Source organism: Apteryx rowi, unplaced genomic scaffold, assembly GCF_003343035.1.
Source record: "Apteryx rowi isolate R43461 unplaced genomic scaffold, aptRow1 scaffold_371, whole genome shotgun sequence".
NCBI classification, from domain to species: domain Eukaryota; kingdom Metazoa; phylum Chordata; class Aves; order Apterygiformes; family Apterygidae; genus Apteryx; species Apteryx rowi.
Genome location: NW_020450208.1, coordinates 226947 through 246922, shown reverse-complemented (window position 1 = coordinate 246922; position 19976 = coordinate 226947). Strand labels below are relative to the sequence as shown.

Here is a 19976-nt window from a genome sequence, read left to right as displayed (position 1 = left end):
AATTGGTTTCTTTTTAAATAATTACAGCTTTTCTATTTATCCTCTTAGTAAAATAAATATTAATGGACAGATTTTGACTCTATATTTGGCCACCGATTATGGCCATAAGCAGTCACCAAGACTGATGCAGCTCTGCTGTATTTTATAGGATAATTTGTATATTTCAGAATACTTAGTATTCTGAAAATACTAAGATGATGATACGTAAGTATCATCTTAAATTCAAGCTTACCATCAATCCACAAGGATAGGAGGAGAAAGAAAGATGGAGAACAGCACAAAAATTAGCAGCTATTGCTAAAATCCACAGAAGGAGCCTGGAAGTTGCCTGCCATGCCTGAGAGATGAATGTAGGGGTCTGAGCAGGAAAAACACTGCTGGGGGTGGCCAGGTGAAAGACTGGGGCCTGGGAAGTGCTATAGCATCATAAGAGCAGCTGAGAGGGTATTACAGATACTGGACCACCTTAGAGCTGAAGGAAGTGTTTTCTAAAAGAATCTGTTTTAGCTGGGCAGGAAGTAAAAAGGAAGCTGTTTTCTTCTGAATCTCCTGCTCTCGCCAGGGCCTYATTATGGTTGCTCTTTTCTAACCATGATATACTTCAGATTAGAGAAAGAAGTAGATATAATCAGCCATATACAGGACTCCTTAGTAAAAAAAATCCTCTATTTCCTGCAACATGGCTAGAGGCATACAAAATTTAGCTGAGATGTGAGGTTTTAATGATTGTATTAGCAAATACCTAAGTACCACCAAAGACGCACAGTACATAAATGGGATGGGATGGGACTACTCACAAGTGATTGTAGGAGCAGAAGGGAGGAGCAGAGGTACAAATTATGACAACACAGCTATGCTGATGGGTGGAGGACTGTAATCTTGTTCAGAGTAGCAGAAAATTATTTTTCTTCCCCACTTCATTTTGTAGAGAGGGAAAAAAAGGACTTAGGTACCCATGACAGTTTGTCTCCAGGTAGGCTTCTTTAAATTAGAAATATCTGTGATAGCAGAAATAGAACTTCTGATTTTTCATAGGCAAGAATTACTTAAAAACTGTTCTTGCATTTAACAACCTTCTTCTAAAAATATGAAAGGGCATTTATGAAATTGAAGGTACAGTATGAAGACTCCCACAGTGAAAATATTTACTTTAAAAAGTCTAGCTGTGTTTTGTTTTCCAGGTTTAATTATCAAAAACTGCTAGGATCCTACTTGAAGGAAAAGAACTTTTTTAATACTAGATCAAATTTTCTCATTTAATAATTCTTTTCCTTAAAAGAAGAGTTTTTCTTTTCTTCTCATGTGTGCAGCCTTTAATTAGTCTGTTCAGACACAAGCACTATTAGCTAGACTCTGTCACAATTACCCACATTTGGTAGCTAATTACTCCTTGAATAGTCTTAAGGCTACCAGCAATTTTAGTACAATTGGCAGCCTGGGGCCCCTAGGAGCTGTTCCAGCAACCAAGAATAGCTGCAAAAGAGAAACGGGCCAGCCATGACCCTTTCTCTTCAGTCACAACCTAACATATCTACTACGCCAAAGGCAAGAGCAACACAGAAATGAAAATATTCCCAAGTGGCTAAATGTGCTCTCTTTATGGCCTTTTTAAACTAACGGAGTAGCATAAAGGGACTACAGGGAAATGGAAAATAGGACCTTTTAAACGTTTAAGCACTGGCAGGACTGCTAATGATTTTTCAATTTTGTAATGTTCCATTAAAACAACAGTTCAAAACACTTGTATGGGATCAGATTCCAACACAAGACTTTTATTCTAGTGTAATTTTATTCTCTGATGCCTCATACTGCAGTAATTTACATCAGTGCAAAATGAGTGTCAAGTGGGTATAAAATGTGGTGACCTGATTTAGTAACATTTCATATGTATTTTACACAGGTACGAACAACTTCACAAGGGATACAGCAGTGGAGAATCAAGATCTGTGATTTCAGTAAAATGATTCCTGCTGTACATTTGTGTGACATCAGTAGCAGACTAAAATTAGCATAAAAATTTAAATAAGAACTTCAGCTTCAAATACCCTGTTAATTCAGATTCTGACCCACAACTCCAAAGGGTTTTGCTTTGCAAACTCAGCAGTATTGGGTTTGCAAAAGGAACAGGGAATTCCTCTTAAACAATTTCTTAAGGTTATGAAGTATCTCTTTCTAAGTGTTTTTGTAGCAATGTCCTCACTGAAGAATTATATCAAATTAGCTTCACTTTTGCTAATCCCTTCAACTCAGGCCAGTGTACCCTCCCCCCCAAAAAAAATTAGTTTTCCATCAGATTCTCAAAGAGAATTGACTCTCCTTGTACTGAATGACCACTGATCTGGTGCAAGAGAGCAGTACCAGTGATTAAGTATGGTTGGGAAAAGAGCAGAATTGGCCCTTCTCACTGGCTGCATATTGTTATTCTGGATTAGGCGTACCATGAAATTGCACCCACAAAGCCACTCTGGAAACTCTCTTCCACTGAACTGTGGAGAACTCCAGAATTGAGGGAAAATGTTGCAAGATGACTAGCAATCAAGTTAGTAGGTATGCACAGTGCAGAGCTGGCAACTAAGTTCTTTTAATTTAACCTTTAGCTTATCACTGCTGACGAGCAAACTGATATGGATATATCTGTGGATATGTCAGCATTGCAAAGGTTGACTATATGACAGGCGCTGGGCTCTGAGCAATAGCAATAGCTTAGCTCAGATGTCAGCAGCAACACCACAAAGCCCCAAGTTTGATGATGCACTGTCTTTGGCAGTGATACTGCCTTTAGGTATTTCCAACAATATTCTTCTCCTTCCTGCCTGTCCTGCTCCCTTGACATTCATATGACTTTTACCAACATAGCTGTTTGTAAGGCCACACTGTGAACCAGGCTCAGGGAACTAAACAGGCATTAAAGAAAAATTCTGCAAAAAATTGTTGTTGGACAGTTTAACCTGAATTAGTTTCCTGATTCAGTTCACAAACATCCACATAAACAGCTGTTCTAGCACAGCTGAAAGCATGTCACAAACAAACAGCTGGCAGTAGAGGTGGGTCCTAGGAATGCTTTAAAACAGTCTGTTGCTGAAAAAGCTGTGCATGGAACAATACCTTTACTGTGTCCATCCTGGCACTGTATGCCTGCATGTTGGCTACTTCCAGGGACATGGTTCATGATTTTATGTACTGCAGTTATTTGAGGCACTGGTAATTCTTTCCTAGTGTTTGTGAGGGAACTTGCTTGCCCTTCGGTAGGGACTGTAGAAACAACAGTGTTTTTAGCACCTGAATGAGGTACTGTGAGTCTCATTGCAAATCACCAGCCTACGGCAAAATAAAACATCAAATTTGGGTTCCTCTGAGGAAGACATGCAAACCTTGACCTATCTACAGCAAAAGATACTCCCCAGCTCAGTTCTTAATTTGCAGCAGTGTTAAGACCATGTCCAAAGCACTGTACAAAATTCACCCAGGCTGTCAGAACCAGAAGACTTCCTCAAGTATCTCCATGGTGTCTTGATTCCCTGCCCTTTATGCTCCTCTAACATCAAAGTTAAAGACTGGAAGAAGGGACAAAATTAATTCCTAAAAGGGCTCTGCTCATAGATCAGATACTAGGATAGACAGGTAAGATTGTGGGATAGATAGAATAGATACTGGGAAAAAAAGTTCATAATGAGGGTAGTCAAACACTGGTGCAGGTCACCCAAGACGCTGTGAACTCTCCATCCTTGGAGATACACAGAACAGGACAAAGCCCTGAGCAACTTGATCTCAGCCAGCACTGCTCTGAGCCAAGGTTGGACCAGGTGACCTCCAGGATCCCTTCAAACTAAATTATTCTATGACTCTCTGACCAGGCAGCACTATGTCCATGATTGTGATGCAGGCTGTGAGTGCAATAGGCAATGTGGTTTAAACTGGATATTGGTAATGCTCAGGATAGCCCCAAACAGTAGTCAAAGTAAACCCCATATCTATCCTTTTATTACTTATCCATCTCCCCCAGCCTTTCTCTTGCTCTCCACTTTCTCCTTTCTTAAAGTCGCCAAAAATTTCTTTTGCTATTTTTATCCCCTCGCTCAAGTTTGCCATGTAAGCATGGTGGTTTTGAGGACCTCAGTGCCTAGAAGCAAAATCTGAAAGGTGAAAAGAGTTCCTTTTCAATTTTCAGGTTTTTTACTAGAAAAGGAGAAGGTGTTGATTTTGGTTTTTCAGTCTCTTTCCAGATTGTGGAGATTTTATGTCTTTTCCCATCTCTCCTCTCATATGCTTTGGGAGTTTAGGAGATGTCCATAGCCCTGATATTGTTAGTAGCTGGGGCAGTGGGGCAAATGGGGACTTGTTTGCTGCACAGGGCATGTTCTCACTTCTTTAAAATACTGTTCATATAAATAAAGAGCCAACATAAAGCCTGAGACAGGGAAACCAATATCTTTACTAACAGCAATTCAGGAATTATTTAGCAGGTAAAGGTCTGATAATGCCTTGATTTGTGTTACCAAAAAGCAAAGAAAAATATTCTTATTTACAAGAGCATTGCTATATTCATGTTCTGTAAGGCTGGAAGGCTGTAAAGACCCACTCAAGAATTCAGAAGAAGGTGGTTCTGCCTTGCAATATTAGAGCCTTTCTAAAGCATTCTTTGTTTTCGAAGTTTCTTTTTCTATCATCTGTGAATAAATGCTAATTAGGTGTGCCATTATCATTGTTGTGCAATGAGATTTAGGCACACTGGGAGTTAACAATATAGGAATTATAACAATTATACATAATTATAAATGATGATGTGTAAAATGTGTCTGTGCATTTTGCCTTACTGGTGCAATGTAAGGTTTTTTAAACAATATTTATATCTAAAAAAGTGTTAGTAAGGTTTTTACTGATAAAAAAATTAATTGGTAAGGTTTTATAAGTATTACTATGTAATGATGAATTATTTCTTGTGTGATCAAAATGCTCTTACTTACATGCTTTTGATGACAGGGCATGTTCTCTGGAGGCTAATATGATTGGCATGGGAGCATACAGAACAGTGGAACATGTAAGCATGACAGTAACTTAAATAGAGAGGAAGCAGCATTCACGAAAACTAACCCACATCTCAAGTCAACAGCACCAATTCTAAGAATAAAAATAAATATTATGTGTACAAAACATCATGTTACACCAATAACTTATAAACATGGTAAGTGCAATGGTTCTTAACAGACTCTTCTACAGTGCAGCTTACAGCCACAGTATTTCACGGACAGAAGATTGGTGGGCAATAGGTATGTTGGAGGGGGAGGTAAGAAAGGAGGAGGAGGAATGCAAGACTACGTCCATCTCAGAGAGATCAGGTTTCTGTGTACTGAAGAGCTCTTGGAAACATGGTTATACAAGCATTCCTCAGTCACACCACACTTAGTATCCTCTTCCATATTGTCCGTGTCCAAAATGAAGAGCAAGATGACAATGTCTTTTAAAAATGTCCTACTCAGTTTCAGTTCTGCTGGAAGACCAGCACCTGTCAATTCTCTTCTTTTTGGATATCTTCATGCCTTTTGCTTTAATGTGATGCCATAGGATGGCCTGCTTGTGACCCTAATGGTAAGTAATCAATTCACTAATTTTCTCAAATTGCTTCAGTGTTTGAATTATGGGCTTTCCTGTACTTCTGCTTCTTCCATAGAGCAAAAAGACTTAGAATCTCAACACAACAGTTGYGAAAAGGACAAAGGAGAGTAAGAGCAAAATGCTGAATCCTAGAATGTGCATACACAGAGGTAGCAAACCTAGCTGCAAACTAGCATTTTAACATTTAATCCAATCACTGTGATCTCAGGGCAGCAAACAAAACCAATGGGCTGAGGCAAGTGTGGAAGCTATGTGAAGGGCAGCTGGGACTATCAAAAATCATTCCTGTGTAGGTACAGTTACATGCATATCATAATGAAGTAGTTTAGTAAAAGATGAAATGACTGATGATCTTAATAGTTAAAGTATTACACTAATTTGCTGTTACTTCATAAGAAATTTCATCATGAGAAACTGCAAACACACTTTTTCTTCCCATCTGGTGTACTGCAAATTAACAAGCCCTATGATTCAAGGAGATCTGACCTTCCTTTTGAGTATTTGGGCCAAATGTACTCAGTAGTTTTCAGCAATTTCTTTGTTTTAGGATTTGTGAAATTGCCCGAGTCTCCTGAGTCTCTGAGCATCCAAAAAAGCTTGTCAAGGAGAATGCCTCTATAACGTCTGCTGCTGGGTAGCTGGACCCATTCAGTCCTAAGCAGACAGTACTCACTTACTGGACGACTGCTGCTCCCCTTGCAGGTTGAAGTCATATACACAAACCACATTTTGGAATAAGTATCTGCATATACAGCAAATAGCTATGTATCATCACAGCTTAACTTAGTATATTTTATCAAATTTCTCTTCTAAATGTTTTCTATTGCTGGGCTTTTACAAAGCACCACTTTTCACCGCATTCAATCCAAAAGCATGTTTAAGTTATCTTCTCTTCTCTGTACAGATAGTACTTGTACACATGACAATAGGATTGCAGTTAAAATAGCACTGCTAGCACAGATTCCATCTGCATGGTCATGAGCTCAAGCCTGAATCTAGAGTACGTGATGTGAGTGCTTTGTATGGATTGAATAGTGGTGCACTGCCAAGACTCTAGGTTATTCCTCCACAGGAAACTGTACTGAAAATACCAGTCTCTCAGTACAATGTGGTCCCACTCCAAGGACAAATATAAGCTTTTAAGAGGTGGTAGCAGTAATATAAATAATAGTATGAGAATCCTGAAAGGTGCTTCAGCTCTGCCTGGAATGATTTTGGAAAGTTTACTGAAATGTATCAAAAGAAATGGAACTTAACTTCTAATTCTCACAAAGTGCTATCTTAGCAGAATTACAGTTCCACAAACTCTTAACTAAGATCTGTGTAATAGGAATTATTGCTGAATGTGCGATGTTCACATGAGACAGACATGATATTCATTGATGATTCCACTTTTTAGGGCTCTTACACCTGTGAAGGTTTTATTAGCATAATTCTGCCAGTTAGGAGAACATTTTTATTGACGTTGTTATACCAGCACATGCTTGGTAGAGATGCGGTCATACCAGTATAAGCTAATTTACACCCTCCAGAACACATTGTATTTTTCAGAAGTACTTCTGTATTCATATGACCGCAGCTACTTTAGAATATCTTCTTCTACTTTAACTTGTTCCCTGGGATGGAGGTATAGATATGCTATTACCTTGAGTCTGTCTCGAACAATCCTTCTTTCAGTTTATCCCACACTGCCATCCCCTTTTGCCAGGTCTACTGTAAGCTCCCAGTTCCACTTGCTTTGACATGCTGTGTAGTTCGTAGAGAAATTTTTTCAGTGGCAGCACTAGTTTTCATAATCCTTGCTATTTTTCAGTTACAATAGTTCCATGGGCTGGTCCACCACGTACCCAATTAAACTGTTGTTCTGGCACAGCAGAGACTGCAATGTAGGACTAGAAATGAGTAGCCAGGGTTGCTTATGCTGGGTTAAGCAGCCCTGCCATTGACTGTTTAATCACAGAATCAGTTACAATCCCTGGCCAAAAACAGGTACTAATGCAGTAAATTCATAAATTCTAATGGAACTAAATGAACAAAATTAACAAAATTCCACCAAATCTTAAATAACCTCAGCCAATCATATATCAAAGCTAACAACACCTGTATACACCCACTAATAGATTTGGCCCATAGACYTGAGAGGAAATCTCAAAAATCACCTGGTTCACATTGTAATGTTGTTTAATGTCTTCATCTCTAGTAACTAGTGACATGACAATTCATCTTTAGAATGAAGTTTTCAGAATGAAAGGATCCATAATATGGCACAGTAGATGCATATATAAACGAAAGCACATGGAAGGAAGCACAAAATCAAATCTTTCCTCTTTCATGATATGGGCCTGAATCTAATCCCATAATTTCAAGAATTATGTTCCTAATTATCATTGCGACTTTTTTGCCATCTCATTATTTACATTTATTAATGAGCACATTTGGAATTTCTATACAAACCATATTCTGAAGAATTTCTGAATTTGCCTAAGGTGTAAAACATAATTTGAATTTGTGACTCTCCCCTTCTTTCCCTCTGAGGAAAAATTGTCAGTCTGTTTACAGCTAATCAGATATAGACAGGCTCCAACTTGAAAAAGATTTGTCTAAGGACTGTGTAGGGTTTACAGCATATTAAGGTGGTACGCTATCATTCTGTGAGATAGGAAATACCTTCAAGAAATAATTTTGTACCAGGAGAGTTCCTATCAGATGAGATATTGTCTGTTTGTACCACTCTAACTTTATGCTGGATCAGGTATAATTTATCCTCCCCCAAATGACAGAAAGCTGGCATAAAGTCTGAATAAACACTGCAACATATGCTCTGGCTAATTTGATAAAAATGCAGTCATGCGCTCGCGCCAATACAGATCAAATTTTTACTGCTAGGAAATACAGCAGAGCACAGATTTGATATTATTGAATGCAGAATGCAGCCCTGTATTGCTCCATTTTTTCTGCATATTAATTGATTTTTAATTTACTTTATTATGTGCATGAACAAAGAGCACAGGTTTGTTTGAAATCTCCCTGCCAAATACTTGTGTGAAGTGAGCCTACCACAGTATAATGGTCCTCCAAATTGGGACAAACACAATCTCCAGACAGCATGAACTCATGTGCAAAGTAGAAATTTTTGTATTATATTTCAGCTCTTTGCAGCCACTAGCAGCACTGGAACAGAGAAAAACAGGCTAGTCTGATTTTCAACAGCACCAGCTTTATGTCTGAATTTTCATACACACTTTGCACTGTTTGCATAGCCAGGGATTCAGCCCAAATTCTTACTAGAAGTACATGTATGGCTGCTGTTACCATTGCAGAAAAAATTTAATCTCTGAAGACTACTGCTGCAAGAGTGCATTGAAAATAGGCATTAGCAGGAAACTCCCCAAATTCCTACTTGTGTTACAGACAAGCTCCCTTGTTCTGACTCTTTACAGGCTGTTTCTGTTTAATGCCCCCCAGCTTCCAATTCTAACAAACTGATTTTTATATTATAATATTGCATTACTTCCTTGAAAGATGGATTTCCCATTTAGTTTCAGCCTCACTCTGATCATTATTCAAATTGAAATGGAAGAAGATTGGGATGAAAAGAGATAAAATATGGATGCATACACACTGAGCCTGATTTTCCAGTGTCTTGTGTTTTATTTAGTCGTACACACCTCTGCCAGGTGAGTGGAAAACACAGGTCAAAGGCTGCTATTCTGATCTGTTAGTATTATACGCTCACTTTCAACAGGTTTTAATAACGAAAGAATTGCAAGGTATTCCAGTCTAACTCACTTATTGCTATAACATCTGAAAATTTTCCAGGAATGTATCACAGCAAGTAAAGATTTAACAGGAAGGTGAGCTTTAAAAGACTTCAGTCCCTTCCCACTCTCCCTCCCTGCCTTTGGTAGCACAGCCTAGCCTGGCAGGCGTAATCCTGCCCATATGATACAGTAGCAACCATCTGACTGAGCAGCTCTGCCATTCTCGGTGTAGTTGCACCTGACCACTGACTGAATAATGTCACCGTCATCTACCACAGGTATGGTGGTCTTTAAGTTTCTTCCAAGAGGAAGGAGGCAAAACATGTGCAATGGAGCGTTTTGTCTACACGGCATTTTATTTTGTTTTGTTTGCTGTCTTCTCTTTTTCTGGCAGTATGGAATAAAGCTTAATGTCCTTGTATATAAATAAAAAGAAAGATGAATTGGAATTAAGAGAACCGGTTGATATTATCCCTTATGAAAATGTTTCCTATAAAATATAAAGGATCAGGCTTACCTGTTCTAGCATCTTTCAGTGACAATTACACCTGTCTGTTTACCAGCTTTACAGCTGCTTTTTATAAGTGAAGTAGAAACTCTAAATTAGTCTCAAATATCAGACTGATATGTAAGGTCAAGGAAAYAGAACCATAACACAAGACTTACATTCCTCTTCTTTCCACTTGTCCTTTAAATCATTAAATATTTTAATGTATTTATTATATGCAAAATAAATACTTTCCTTTCATGCCACAGGATGTTGATTACTTCCAAAAGGATATGACTGTCTCTTCCCACATACGGCTTATCTTCATAATCTAGCATAAGGAATATTCCTGAAAGGAAAATTGGCTTTTAGAGATGCTTCCAGATTGTGCTGCTGGCCATATGCTCGTAATTTACCCTCCCAAAAGACTGAGTGGCTGCATTAACCACAAGAAATCTAACTCTTTAATTCTGAATGACTTGAGGAAGTTGATGGCACCTATGTCAAAAACACTACTGAACCATGGCAGGTGATGACAAGATATTGGACCCACTGGAACCATATTCAGAACCAGTGACATTGCTTATAAAGGGTTACAAGTTGCTAACATACTCTGGGAATCCTCACATATCTTGGTCCTGACATTACCTAGAAAATAAGTCCCAGAGAGTGTGGGGTCTTCACAGAAATATTGGCTATGTTCTCCTGCAATACTAAAATTGTTTAAGCAAATTTGTKATATGCTTCATTTTCCACACTACCTTTCAGTTTTTCAACTACAAGTGAGGATTTCGTTAGGATTTGGATTCTGTAAACTTTTGCTGTCAGTTGGCTTCAGCTGCCTCACACCACTGGTAAGCACCCACACCTTGGTATTGACCATGTTGCAAAAAATCAGGAAGACTAACACTAGGGAAACTATATGTATTCAAATGCATTCAGATGAGGCCACTTTAGGGAGAAATTTACTACTAATATATAAGGTGTTTTTTGCTTAGTGAAATGCTCCAGAACATGTCATGCAGAAACCTTACAAGACTTTATAGAAGCCTGTTAAACTCCTGGGGTTAGGTGTCTATAAATTTGTATGGTTGTATAGTGCTGGATTAATTGTATGGATTGCATGGGATAAGGGTTGATTAATTTTTTTAATTAAATGTCAATTTAAATGTTAATCACAGTGTGTGCTTGTCTGTGAGCATGGGATGCCATTGTATTTGATCTTGTAGATTGCTTGCTTTATTCTTCACAAAAACTTTCTGGCATCACTGCCAGTTCCCCTTTCCTTATTACTAAGTGGACAACCAGTGCCTAAATAAACAGAGAGCTTACTTAATTAACATTAGAAACATATATAAGGAAATGTTTAAGAACAGTACTATCCAAACTTCTGTCAACAAGCAAAAAAAAATGTTTTTAACTACCTAGTGCAGCTTGGCGCAGCAAGTGCAAACTAAAGCTAAAGTGAAATTTGTGAAAATAGTCTATAAAAACGCATGCACCGTTATCCTCTGTCTGTTGTGTCCTTTTATTTACTACTTTATGTGTTCAGTACTATACTATACAGGCTGTTACTCAGTGACTGCCTCATTAGTCTTTACACAATCTGTACCTGCATAAGAATTCTTGATGCTGGAAACTATTCACTACCCTTCTAACAAGGACCTTGTTTCCTAATTTTTTCTTATGCTATTAAGTTGTTCTTATCCCTTGTTCCTGTTGTACCTGCAGTAAATCTTAGAATTTGATGTTCCTCTTTTGTATCTCCACAGTGATGCCATTAGGAAGAAGATGCACTTGTTTGCATTCTGTGGCAATGGCTTTGCTCAGTCACCTAACTAGCCTTTCCATACTGAGAGTGTCTGCAAAAAATAAGAAGAAAATTCATTAATTATACATACTTTTAGGAATTAAAAAAATTAATTCCCTTGCTTAGTTTCTTTGTGATGAAGGTCGCAGCTTACAAATTTTAACATTTTGGTTATGCTGTCTTTGTAAGCAAGGAGATGGTATTCTATTCCAACAGATGAATTTCTTCAGCCAATGAAAAGGAGATTTTGAAGAGCCTGCTGACAAGTCTATGTATCATTGAATGTGAGTGTTAATTACAGAAATGACCCAGCAAAGTTCACCTTATTAAACAGACAAATTGACCAAATTCTGGTAAGCACTGTGTATTAGAAAAGGGCTAAGGCAATGGAGCTGCCGAAGTAATTCCTGTTATCTGGTAAGCATAAACTGGCTACATTCTGTACCTTCCTCCCCCTTCCTCATCAAAAAATGGAAAAGGGGAGGGCAAAAATTGAAAAGCATGGACTTTGCTACAGAAGGCTTCAGCAATTTATCTCCTTGCTATGAACATTTGCCAAAGAGCTGAGGTTGCATGTGTGCACAGTTTCCATCGGAAAAAAAGAAAAAAGACTCACAAGGACAAACTGACTTTTGGTGACTTTTAACCTTGACACATTTTCTCCAATGAAGAGGACACCTATCACTGGTAGCTTAAGTTATGGCCTAACTTTATTTCAGTTTCTTACCGTGCGTAAATGAAGTAGCTCCACAGATTATGACAACACATTACAGAAAAGGCATCTAATCTTACAAAATATCCGAAAGTCCTGTGATCATGTAAGTGCACTTAAAGCCACTAAGTCACTATTATGACACGTTTAGCACTTGGTTGCATATTTACCATTTTTCTCCCTCAATAATCATGTGGACTTTGGGATGGAAGAAAGGCAATAAACTACTGCATAAGCTGCTTAAGTGGCTTTTGCTCTTAACAGAAACAGATCTCTCCAGGGAACCTAACACACTAACAGATACGGTTTAAAAAACGTATAGTGGCTTGAAACACTGTTTCCTCCACTTTCATCCTGCAGGGATACCTATGATTTTCTTGCTGAAATCTCCTAGGACAGCTAGCAGACCAGTTTCTGAAATGATTGTTCAGGTTCACTGGAAAACTGAGGCTCTGTAGTTGCCCTAAGAGCCTCTGCGTAAAGTAGGCCTCCTATTAGAAAAATGTGGAAATGGGAGGTAGAATATTCACTCCTCTGATGCCTGCTAGGTCCCCAGAGGAAGTATGCAAAACATAGGCACTGCTGGACCTCTGATTCATATCCTTTGTCTTTTAATACAGCCACTTGCTCTTACTTCAGCCTTGTGACTTGGTTTTTTAAATGCTGAACTAAGCCAGCTGCCTTGAAACTTAACAGTGGATATTTCTTCTACTGTGGCCAAAACTGGGGTGTGTAATCATTTCCCCATGGTATTTATCAAATGCAGGTGTGCTACTCTGGTCTGCTACTAAGTATTTACAGTACATCTTTGACTTGACAAAACAGGGGTTATTTGGCTGTCAGCCTGAACAGCATCCTGGAGTCATCCATAAAGATGTTAGTGATTAAAGACTGGATAGAGTATAAAATTAATGAAACAGAGGTGGAAAGACAGATAAGCAGGACAAAGACATATAATAATAGAGAACAGGAGGAACATCAGTAGTGGCCTGCTTCTGTTTGAGATCTTTAATACACAGCTAGCAGTACTGTACATCAATGCTAACATTTACAAAGACAACAGCAGCTGAGGTGGATACCTACAGATAATCTAGCAAAGCCTGATTCGATGGCTGTGCTTAACCAAGGAAATTACCATAGGGACTTTCAATGTAAGTGATACCACGCTACAGGACACAACACTAGGACAAATGCACAAATAACTTATACAGATAACTCCTAAGACAGAGTCAGAATGCAAAAAAGTATCAACTGAAATTGAGCTACATCAGTAGTAGTTTTAAAACTGAAGTGTCCATGTTAGTGGCATTTCCCATAAAAAGAAATACCAGCTCTTTAAAACCGACTCAAGATCACTTGTATTCTTAAATTTGTGAAATTAAAGCCCGTGGAAAAGCTCTCATTGACTTTACAGGATTTAAACTACATCATTGCACTGATAAACATAATCTGGTTACTTAAGCGCTTGGTTTGCCAGTGTTCTAGCAAAACACACAAGACACAATTCTGCCCACTGTGGGAAAGGTCATACCTGTATGGTCGAGAACTGAGCTTGGAGTATGGAAACGCTAAAATTATTTGCAGTTACACTAAGCAGTTCAACTGATTCTCTGACTGTAATTCTACATGTTAAATACATTATTTCACCTATATATATCTATAGGTGCCATTCACTATTACAATATTCAACAAGCAAGTTATGGTTGAGCAGGAGGGATTGCAGCTGTGAGATGAAGAGAAGGCCTTGTAAGGCAAGAATACCTAGGTAGTCAGCCTCAGCTCAAGAACTGCAGTGTACCAGCAGATAGTCTACTTCTCACCCCTCTAGGCAGGTCTCATACCCAGTCTTCTTGCTATACCCCTGTGCCTGAGCAACATGCTTTTTCTCCTCTTCTTTGTGTTCCCTTATGGAGACCTGATGAAGAATCTTTTTCTGCAGCTCTTATGTAGTGTCTGTATTTTTCTGCAGATATATCCCACAATACTATGAAGTTATATAATCTAATGATAGGCCCTGGAATTTAACATTTATCCTATAATTGTCTACAGTGAAATATGAAAATATAACAACTTAGTGTAGGAGTGTGCCCTATTTATATTGAAAATCTATCCACTTGCTTATAGGTGGCTATGCCCAAAGGCCTGTGTACTTTCTCTGCTGTTTCACTTCAGCCTAATTATTGCAGTTCTGAAGTTACCATTTGAAAACACAGCTGCATACATACAGTTGCAAATATCTCATACCAGTTGACTTGTTAAAAACCTGCATTTGCTAATGAAATACATTGGCATATTTCATTGAAAATGTATCTCTAGTATGTAAGTCAGTAACTTACTAGACCAGATTTTGAATAATATATGCCAGAGCCACTGCAGGACCAAGAGCTGGGAGCCAGAGGAACTTGAAAGACCCATCTTTGAAAGAGAGCAGCTTCCAGCATCTAATTTAAGCTGAGCTCTGGGTTCAGCAGACCTGCCTCTGGCTCTGAGGCAAGGCACCACCAGTCAGTCAGCTAGTCAACACTTGCCTGGTGCCCACAGGTTTCTACTGGTTCCAGTCTGGCCTTTTGAGACTTTTCTGGGAAACACACCATTAGACAAAGATTATAACTTATGACCAAAATCAAACTATTTTGTTAGAGATTAATCTAGTTATTTTCTGTGATATTATGACTAGACTCTTCAGATATCACACCTTTTACAAAGACTAAGACATATTAGTAGGTCTTTCAACAATGAAAAATTTTACTTGATAAGAATTTTGCTACAAGGCTATTCATATTATATTTTCAAAATTTTGAAAGAAATTTCTGAAAAACTTGTGTTTAGTATCACTTCATTAATAGATCCTGTCAAGTCATATTACAAAATTAAAAAAGGTTACATGTAATACTTATCATATGTCTGAAATAATGATAAGGAATGAAAGCAGATACTATGTTAAAAAAGACATCAAGCTTTGTCTTGAGCTTAGTAAWAAGCATTTACAAGCTGTATCAGCTTAAAACAGACTCATTACTGTACCCCATACATTAAGCTGGGTTTAAAAATATCCAAAATCAATAGACCTGATTCAATGTTACATTATTCCAAATTTAGCAAGACATCCCCACGTTCCTTCACACACAGTTCACCTCCTAATCTGTCTTGCATATAGCCTGTCTTGGAGTGATAAGACCTATTTCTTCAGCTTCAAAATTAATGGAAAATAAACTTCAGTCACTATATTGGCTTGCATCAGAGTTCAATTTTTGTTTGTAAAGTTAGGGTCCCATTGTGCTTATCACTGAGTTCAGTCTTCTTTCTAAAGACTGTAATAAGCAGTGTCCACAAAGGAAAAAGATGAACATAAGTCTGAGCTGAGGCATTCACCTCCTAATGGAAAAGCTGTCCAGAATTTCTATTCTTTTCTTTTCTAATAGAAAAGTATTAGGGTATTACTTCATGTGCGTAAGAAACAAAGCAGTGGCAACTGATTTATCTGTGAAATTCTTAAAGTAGTGAAACTGAGGACAAATAGTAAGTAATAAAATAGCTAACACATTATAACACAGAACAGAGAAGGCTCTGTGTTGAAGAAGAAAATGTATACTGAGATCGAAAGACATTGAACATCTAAAGCTGGCAAGCAAATAACTTAAAAGTTAAAAAAATACATTTTTCTCCCTGTTGCTAGAATAAATCATGTCACATATGGCAGAGAGATTTCTATGGAAGTTAATGGCTATTTACCTCCAAGATCTGGAGTATAAACAGTAACAACAAGTGAAATTGTATATGAATATGGAAGTAAATTATTCACTTCATAGGTATTCTTTAACTTCTGTTAGGTAAAAAAGAAAAAAAAACCCTACAAAATCAAATAATTGTTCAAAAACAACAAAAGCTACTGAGCAATAACATATGGAATTAAAAACTTGGCAATATTTCTTTATATATGTTCATAAAGAGCTTGGCAAGCCCTGTATTTTCAGAGCTCACTAAATTCTTTATGAGAAACTGATATGAAAGTATTCCTACCTTGTTTGCTGTTCACTTCAAATCTGAACAAATGAATTAGCTGTGCATTAATTTCAGAATTTGTAAAGGTACTTAAGTTTTTTTCGCAGGTAATCCAGAACACCTGATTTTCCATTCATTCCTCTATTCATATTGGTGCAATTAGTCCACTCATAGACACAATTATATGCTTTAGCAATACCTCGGCTCCTCAGTCATGGATCAGGATCCATGATAGCTGGCTGTCAAATAGGTCAAATTGCTCCTACCAAAATAATAACCATTAAATGCACATAAAAAAGCACCAGAAGCAACGCAGTAATGGTAAGAGACTTCTGTGGACCTTTTACCAGTCATAGGATGGTTTATAGAACATAATTTTTACACTTTACAGGTTGAGACTTTTTGTCTCAGCAAAACAAAAAGAGATGGTCAGGCAAAGAAGAAACACTGGAAAGTCACAGCTGAGAAACAGTAAACTTCCCTGGCAGTTAAAACAAACAGCTGGGTAACAAAATTTGATTGAAGTTAAAACTGGCTTGCCCTAAGACAGGAAGACAACATTTGCGTGCTGTATTTGCGTCAGCACCGATTTATACTTGTGACCAGACAATAAAAGTGCCTCTGTCTTGAAACACCATTCTTTTGGCACTGAAGGTCCCTGCAGATGCACTGAGACTTTAACTTTCTTGGCACTTCATATCCGGACTTGGGTAGGGCATGCCGCTAACAGGATGCCAACCAGCTAGTTTTTCTCCGATTTGGAACCCACGCACTTTCAGTGTTAAGATTTCTTTCTGCAAAGTTATTTGGAGTAGAAAATTTCTAATTACATATTCTATTTGCATTAATTATTTCTAATTGATTTGGTTACTTTCTAGTATTTGTTTCAAGTAAGTCTTTTAAACCTGGTCTTTCAAATTATTTCATTTCCTTAGGGTGGATTCCTGGAGCTCCTCTTGGTTTCCAGCTCCCATCTGAGGATCAACAAGAGCCACTGTTTTGCTGCACTTGATCCAAAGCTCACAGAAGTAAATTGAAGTATTTTAGTCAAGCCCAGGCAGCATTAATACAATCTCTAAGGGGGCAGTCAGAACAGACAGATCAAGGCTAAATAAATTGTTTATGGTAACCACACCAATTTCTGAAAAAAATCCTTTCAGAATACAGTATAACACCACTTTAATGCAGTGGGAAACGATACGCTTTCAAAGAGACGTCTAGAATAATCTAACCAGTCAATATGAATTTGGAGGTAAGATCTTGGTAGGAGATCTGGGTAAAAGTACTTCACATCTTACTACTTGTTTTTGTTTTCTAAACTGCATCTTTAAAATAAAAAGGAAATTAAGAGAACAGAGTAAAGTACTGTGGAAATTCTAATTTGAATTCATGAAGGTAGGAAATCCAGAGGTAAAAGTGCAACTGCACCTTCTTCTGACCTGCACTGTAGTTGTGCCCAGACGGTCCAAACATTTTACAATTCTGATAAAAACCATTGCTAACTACAAACAAGCTGTGACTTGTTGAGATAGACTTTCTTAATACTGGAGAGTTTACTTATACATCTCTTAAATATAGCCTACTTGCAAGATAAACAAAGTTAGGAGGAAGAGAAATAATATTTTAATTGTAGGACTTCTACTGGCAAGAACTTCATCCTGTTTCCTCACAGAGGTAGTCATTACTAAACTAGCTCAGACGGTAGATTAAATAACTAATTATACAGGGTGTTGAAAAATGCAAAGTTATGTAAATGCTAAGCATTATTGGTGCTATTTTCTACTAGGTTGAGTTTCTTGTGTTGTCCACCTGCCTTTGTGAAGACATTGGTATTTTCCAGCTTCCATGACTGAGTTGTGAAATTGTGAAGTATTTCTAAAGGCTGATGTTATTAGGAAGGGATGCTTCAACACCACATAGTTGTGTGCAGCAATAACGTTCATCAGGTCCAAAGTACTCCCTGTATCATGTTCCAACCCTAACGAGAGTGACTGAGGCTCCTTATGTTCTCTAGGGCCAGTTATACAATTGTAGAGTGGCTGTTCATCTGATGAGACAGCCTGTTTTTTTCCTGGGAATACATTCACAAGACAAGAGGAACAGAAGTGCTAAATGCTGCCCAAGYCTTTGTTTTCTCTGTAGATAAAGACATGCTCTTATTGAGAGGACTTAAATGCACTGTCTCCTTGAAAATCATAAAGCTTTTGTAGTCCTTATCATGACATAACTAAGCAAGCTCATTCCTGAGCATGGGTTGTACTTAACAAGATATACTAAAATAAAACGCCACCTATGTGCTGTCACGGCCGAATTTTACAGCACAAAGAGTGACTAGTGGCTTAGCCTGCTGTTAGCAATCATCACGTTTTCTGGCAGCAAAAAAATGGAAGGGCATATTTACCCCAGGCAGCGGAGCACGCCAAGGAGATCCTTGAGCTACCTCCAAAGCTTTCCCTCCAAGCCTGGCTGCTGTGTCATCTCGGGCACACCTGCGCTCACTCAAACAGACCGCTTTCGGGAGCAAACCCTGGCCATTGCACAAAGCTCTGGGCAGACGTGTCACTTGCTCAGCAACCGCTGAACGGGCACCGCACAACGTGGCGGTACCGCGCTGGCCAGCACCGCCGGCCTTCGACCCCTTCCCCCGCGGCAAGGGGCACAGCGGCGGCAAAGCTCCCCCGCTGCCCTCAGGGGCTGCCAGCCGCCGCGCCGCGCCGCGCCGCGCCGAGCCCCGGCACCCCCAGCGCCGCGCCGCGCCGCGCCGTCTCCCCTGCGCGCTCCGCTCTTATTATCGCGGGCGGCAGCACCCGCTCCTGACGGGCGCCCTGCCGCGCGGGGGGGGGAGGGGCTGCTGCGGGCCACGAGGCTCGCGCCACCTGCCTCGACCGTTGGGCGCCCGGTGCGGCGGTTACGCCGCGCGGGGACCCCCMGCCCTCAACCGCCAACGCCGCGCGGAGGGCGGGGGGGAGAAGAGGGGGACAGGCGGCGCGCGCGCTCGCGGCCGCGGCGCCTCTCGCGAGCGGAGGGCCGTTGGGGCGGCGGGGTGTGTCCGCTCCCAATTCGCCGGCGGGGCGCGAGCCGGCCGGGGGCGGTGTCTCCTCGCGCGGGCCCTATGGGGAGCGGGGAGCGGCGGCGGCGGGCGGAGCGCGTCCCGCCGCCTGGCGTCTCCCCGCGGCCCCGGCTGGGCGGAGCCGGCGCTCGGGCAGGCGCTGGCCTGGCAGTGATGGCGGACGATGGGGATGGGAAGCTAAGGACTGAGGGGAGCGGCAGCCTCGGGGAGGGGGGCGCGGGGGAGCCGCCGGCCGGCGCGGCGGGGGCGGCGGCAGCGGCCGGCGAGATGCTGCTGAACGTGGGGCTGCTGGCGCTGGTGCTGCTGGCGGCCTACCGGCTCTACCTGCGCTGGGGCAAGCGGAGCGGGCCGGGGGGCGCGGCCCAGCAGAGCCAGGCCGCCGCTCTGCCGCGGATGAAGCGGCGGGATTTCTCCCTGGAGCAGCTGCGCGAGTTTGACGGGGCGCACAACCCCCGCATCCTGCTGGCTGTCAACGGCAAAGTCTTCGACGTGACCAAAGGCAGCAAGTTCTACGGGCCCGG

The 19976-nt window shown here is 40.2% G+C and overlaps 1 protein-coding gene across 1 annotated transcript in view; it reads left to right on the top strand.

The window, feature by feature from the left end:
- The first annotated feature begins 19593 nt into the window (after positions 1 to 19593).
- The window catches only part of PGRMC2 (progesterone receptor membrane component 2), a 12283-nt gene continuing 11900 nt past the window's right edge, over positions 19594 to 19976 (top strand). Inside the window, exon 1 of the mRNA XM_026073628.1 lies at positions 19594 to 19975. Within this exon, the coding sequence (XP_025929413.1) occupies positions 19609 to 19975 (367 nt within the window). The 5' untranslated portion in view covers positions 19594 to 19608. The remainder of the gene's footprint in view (position 19976) is intronic.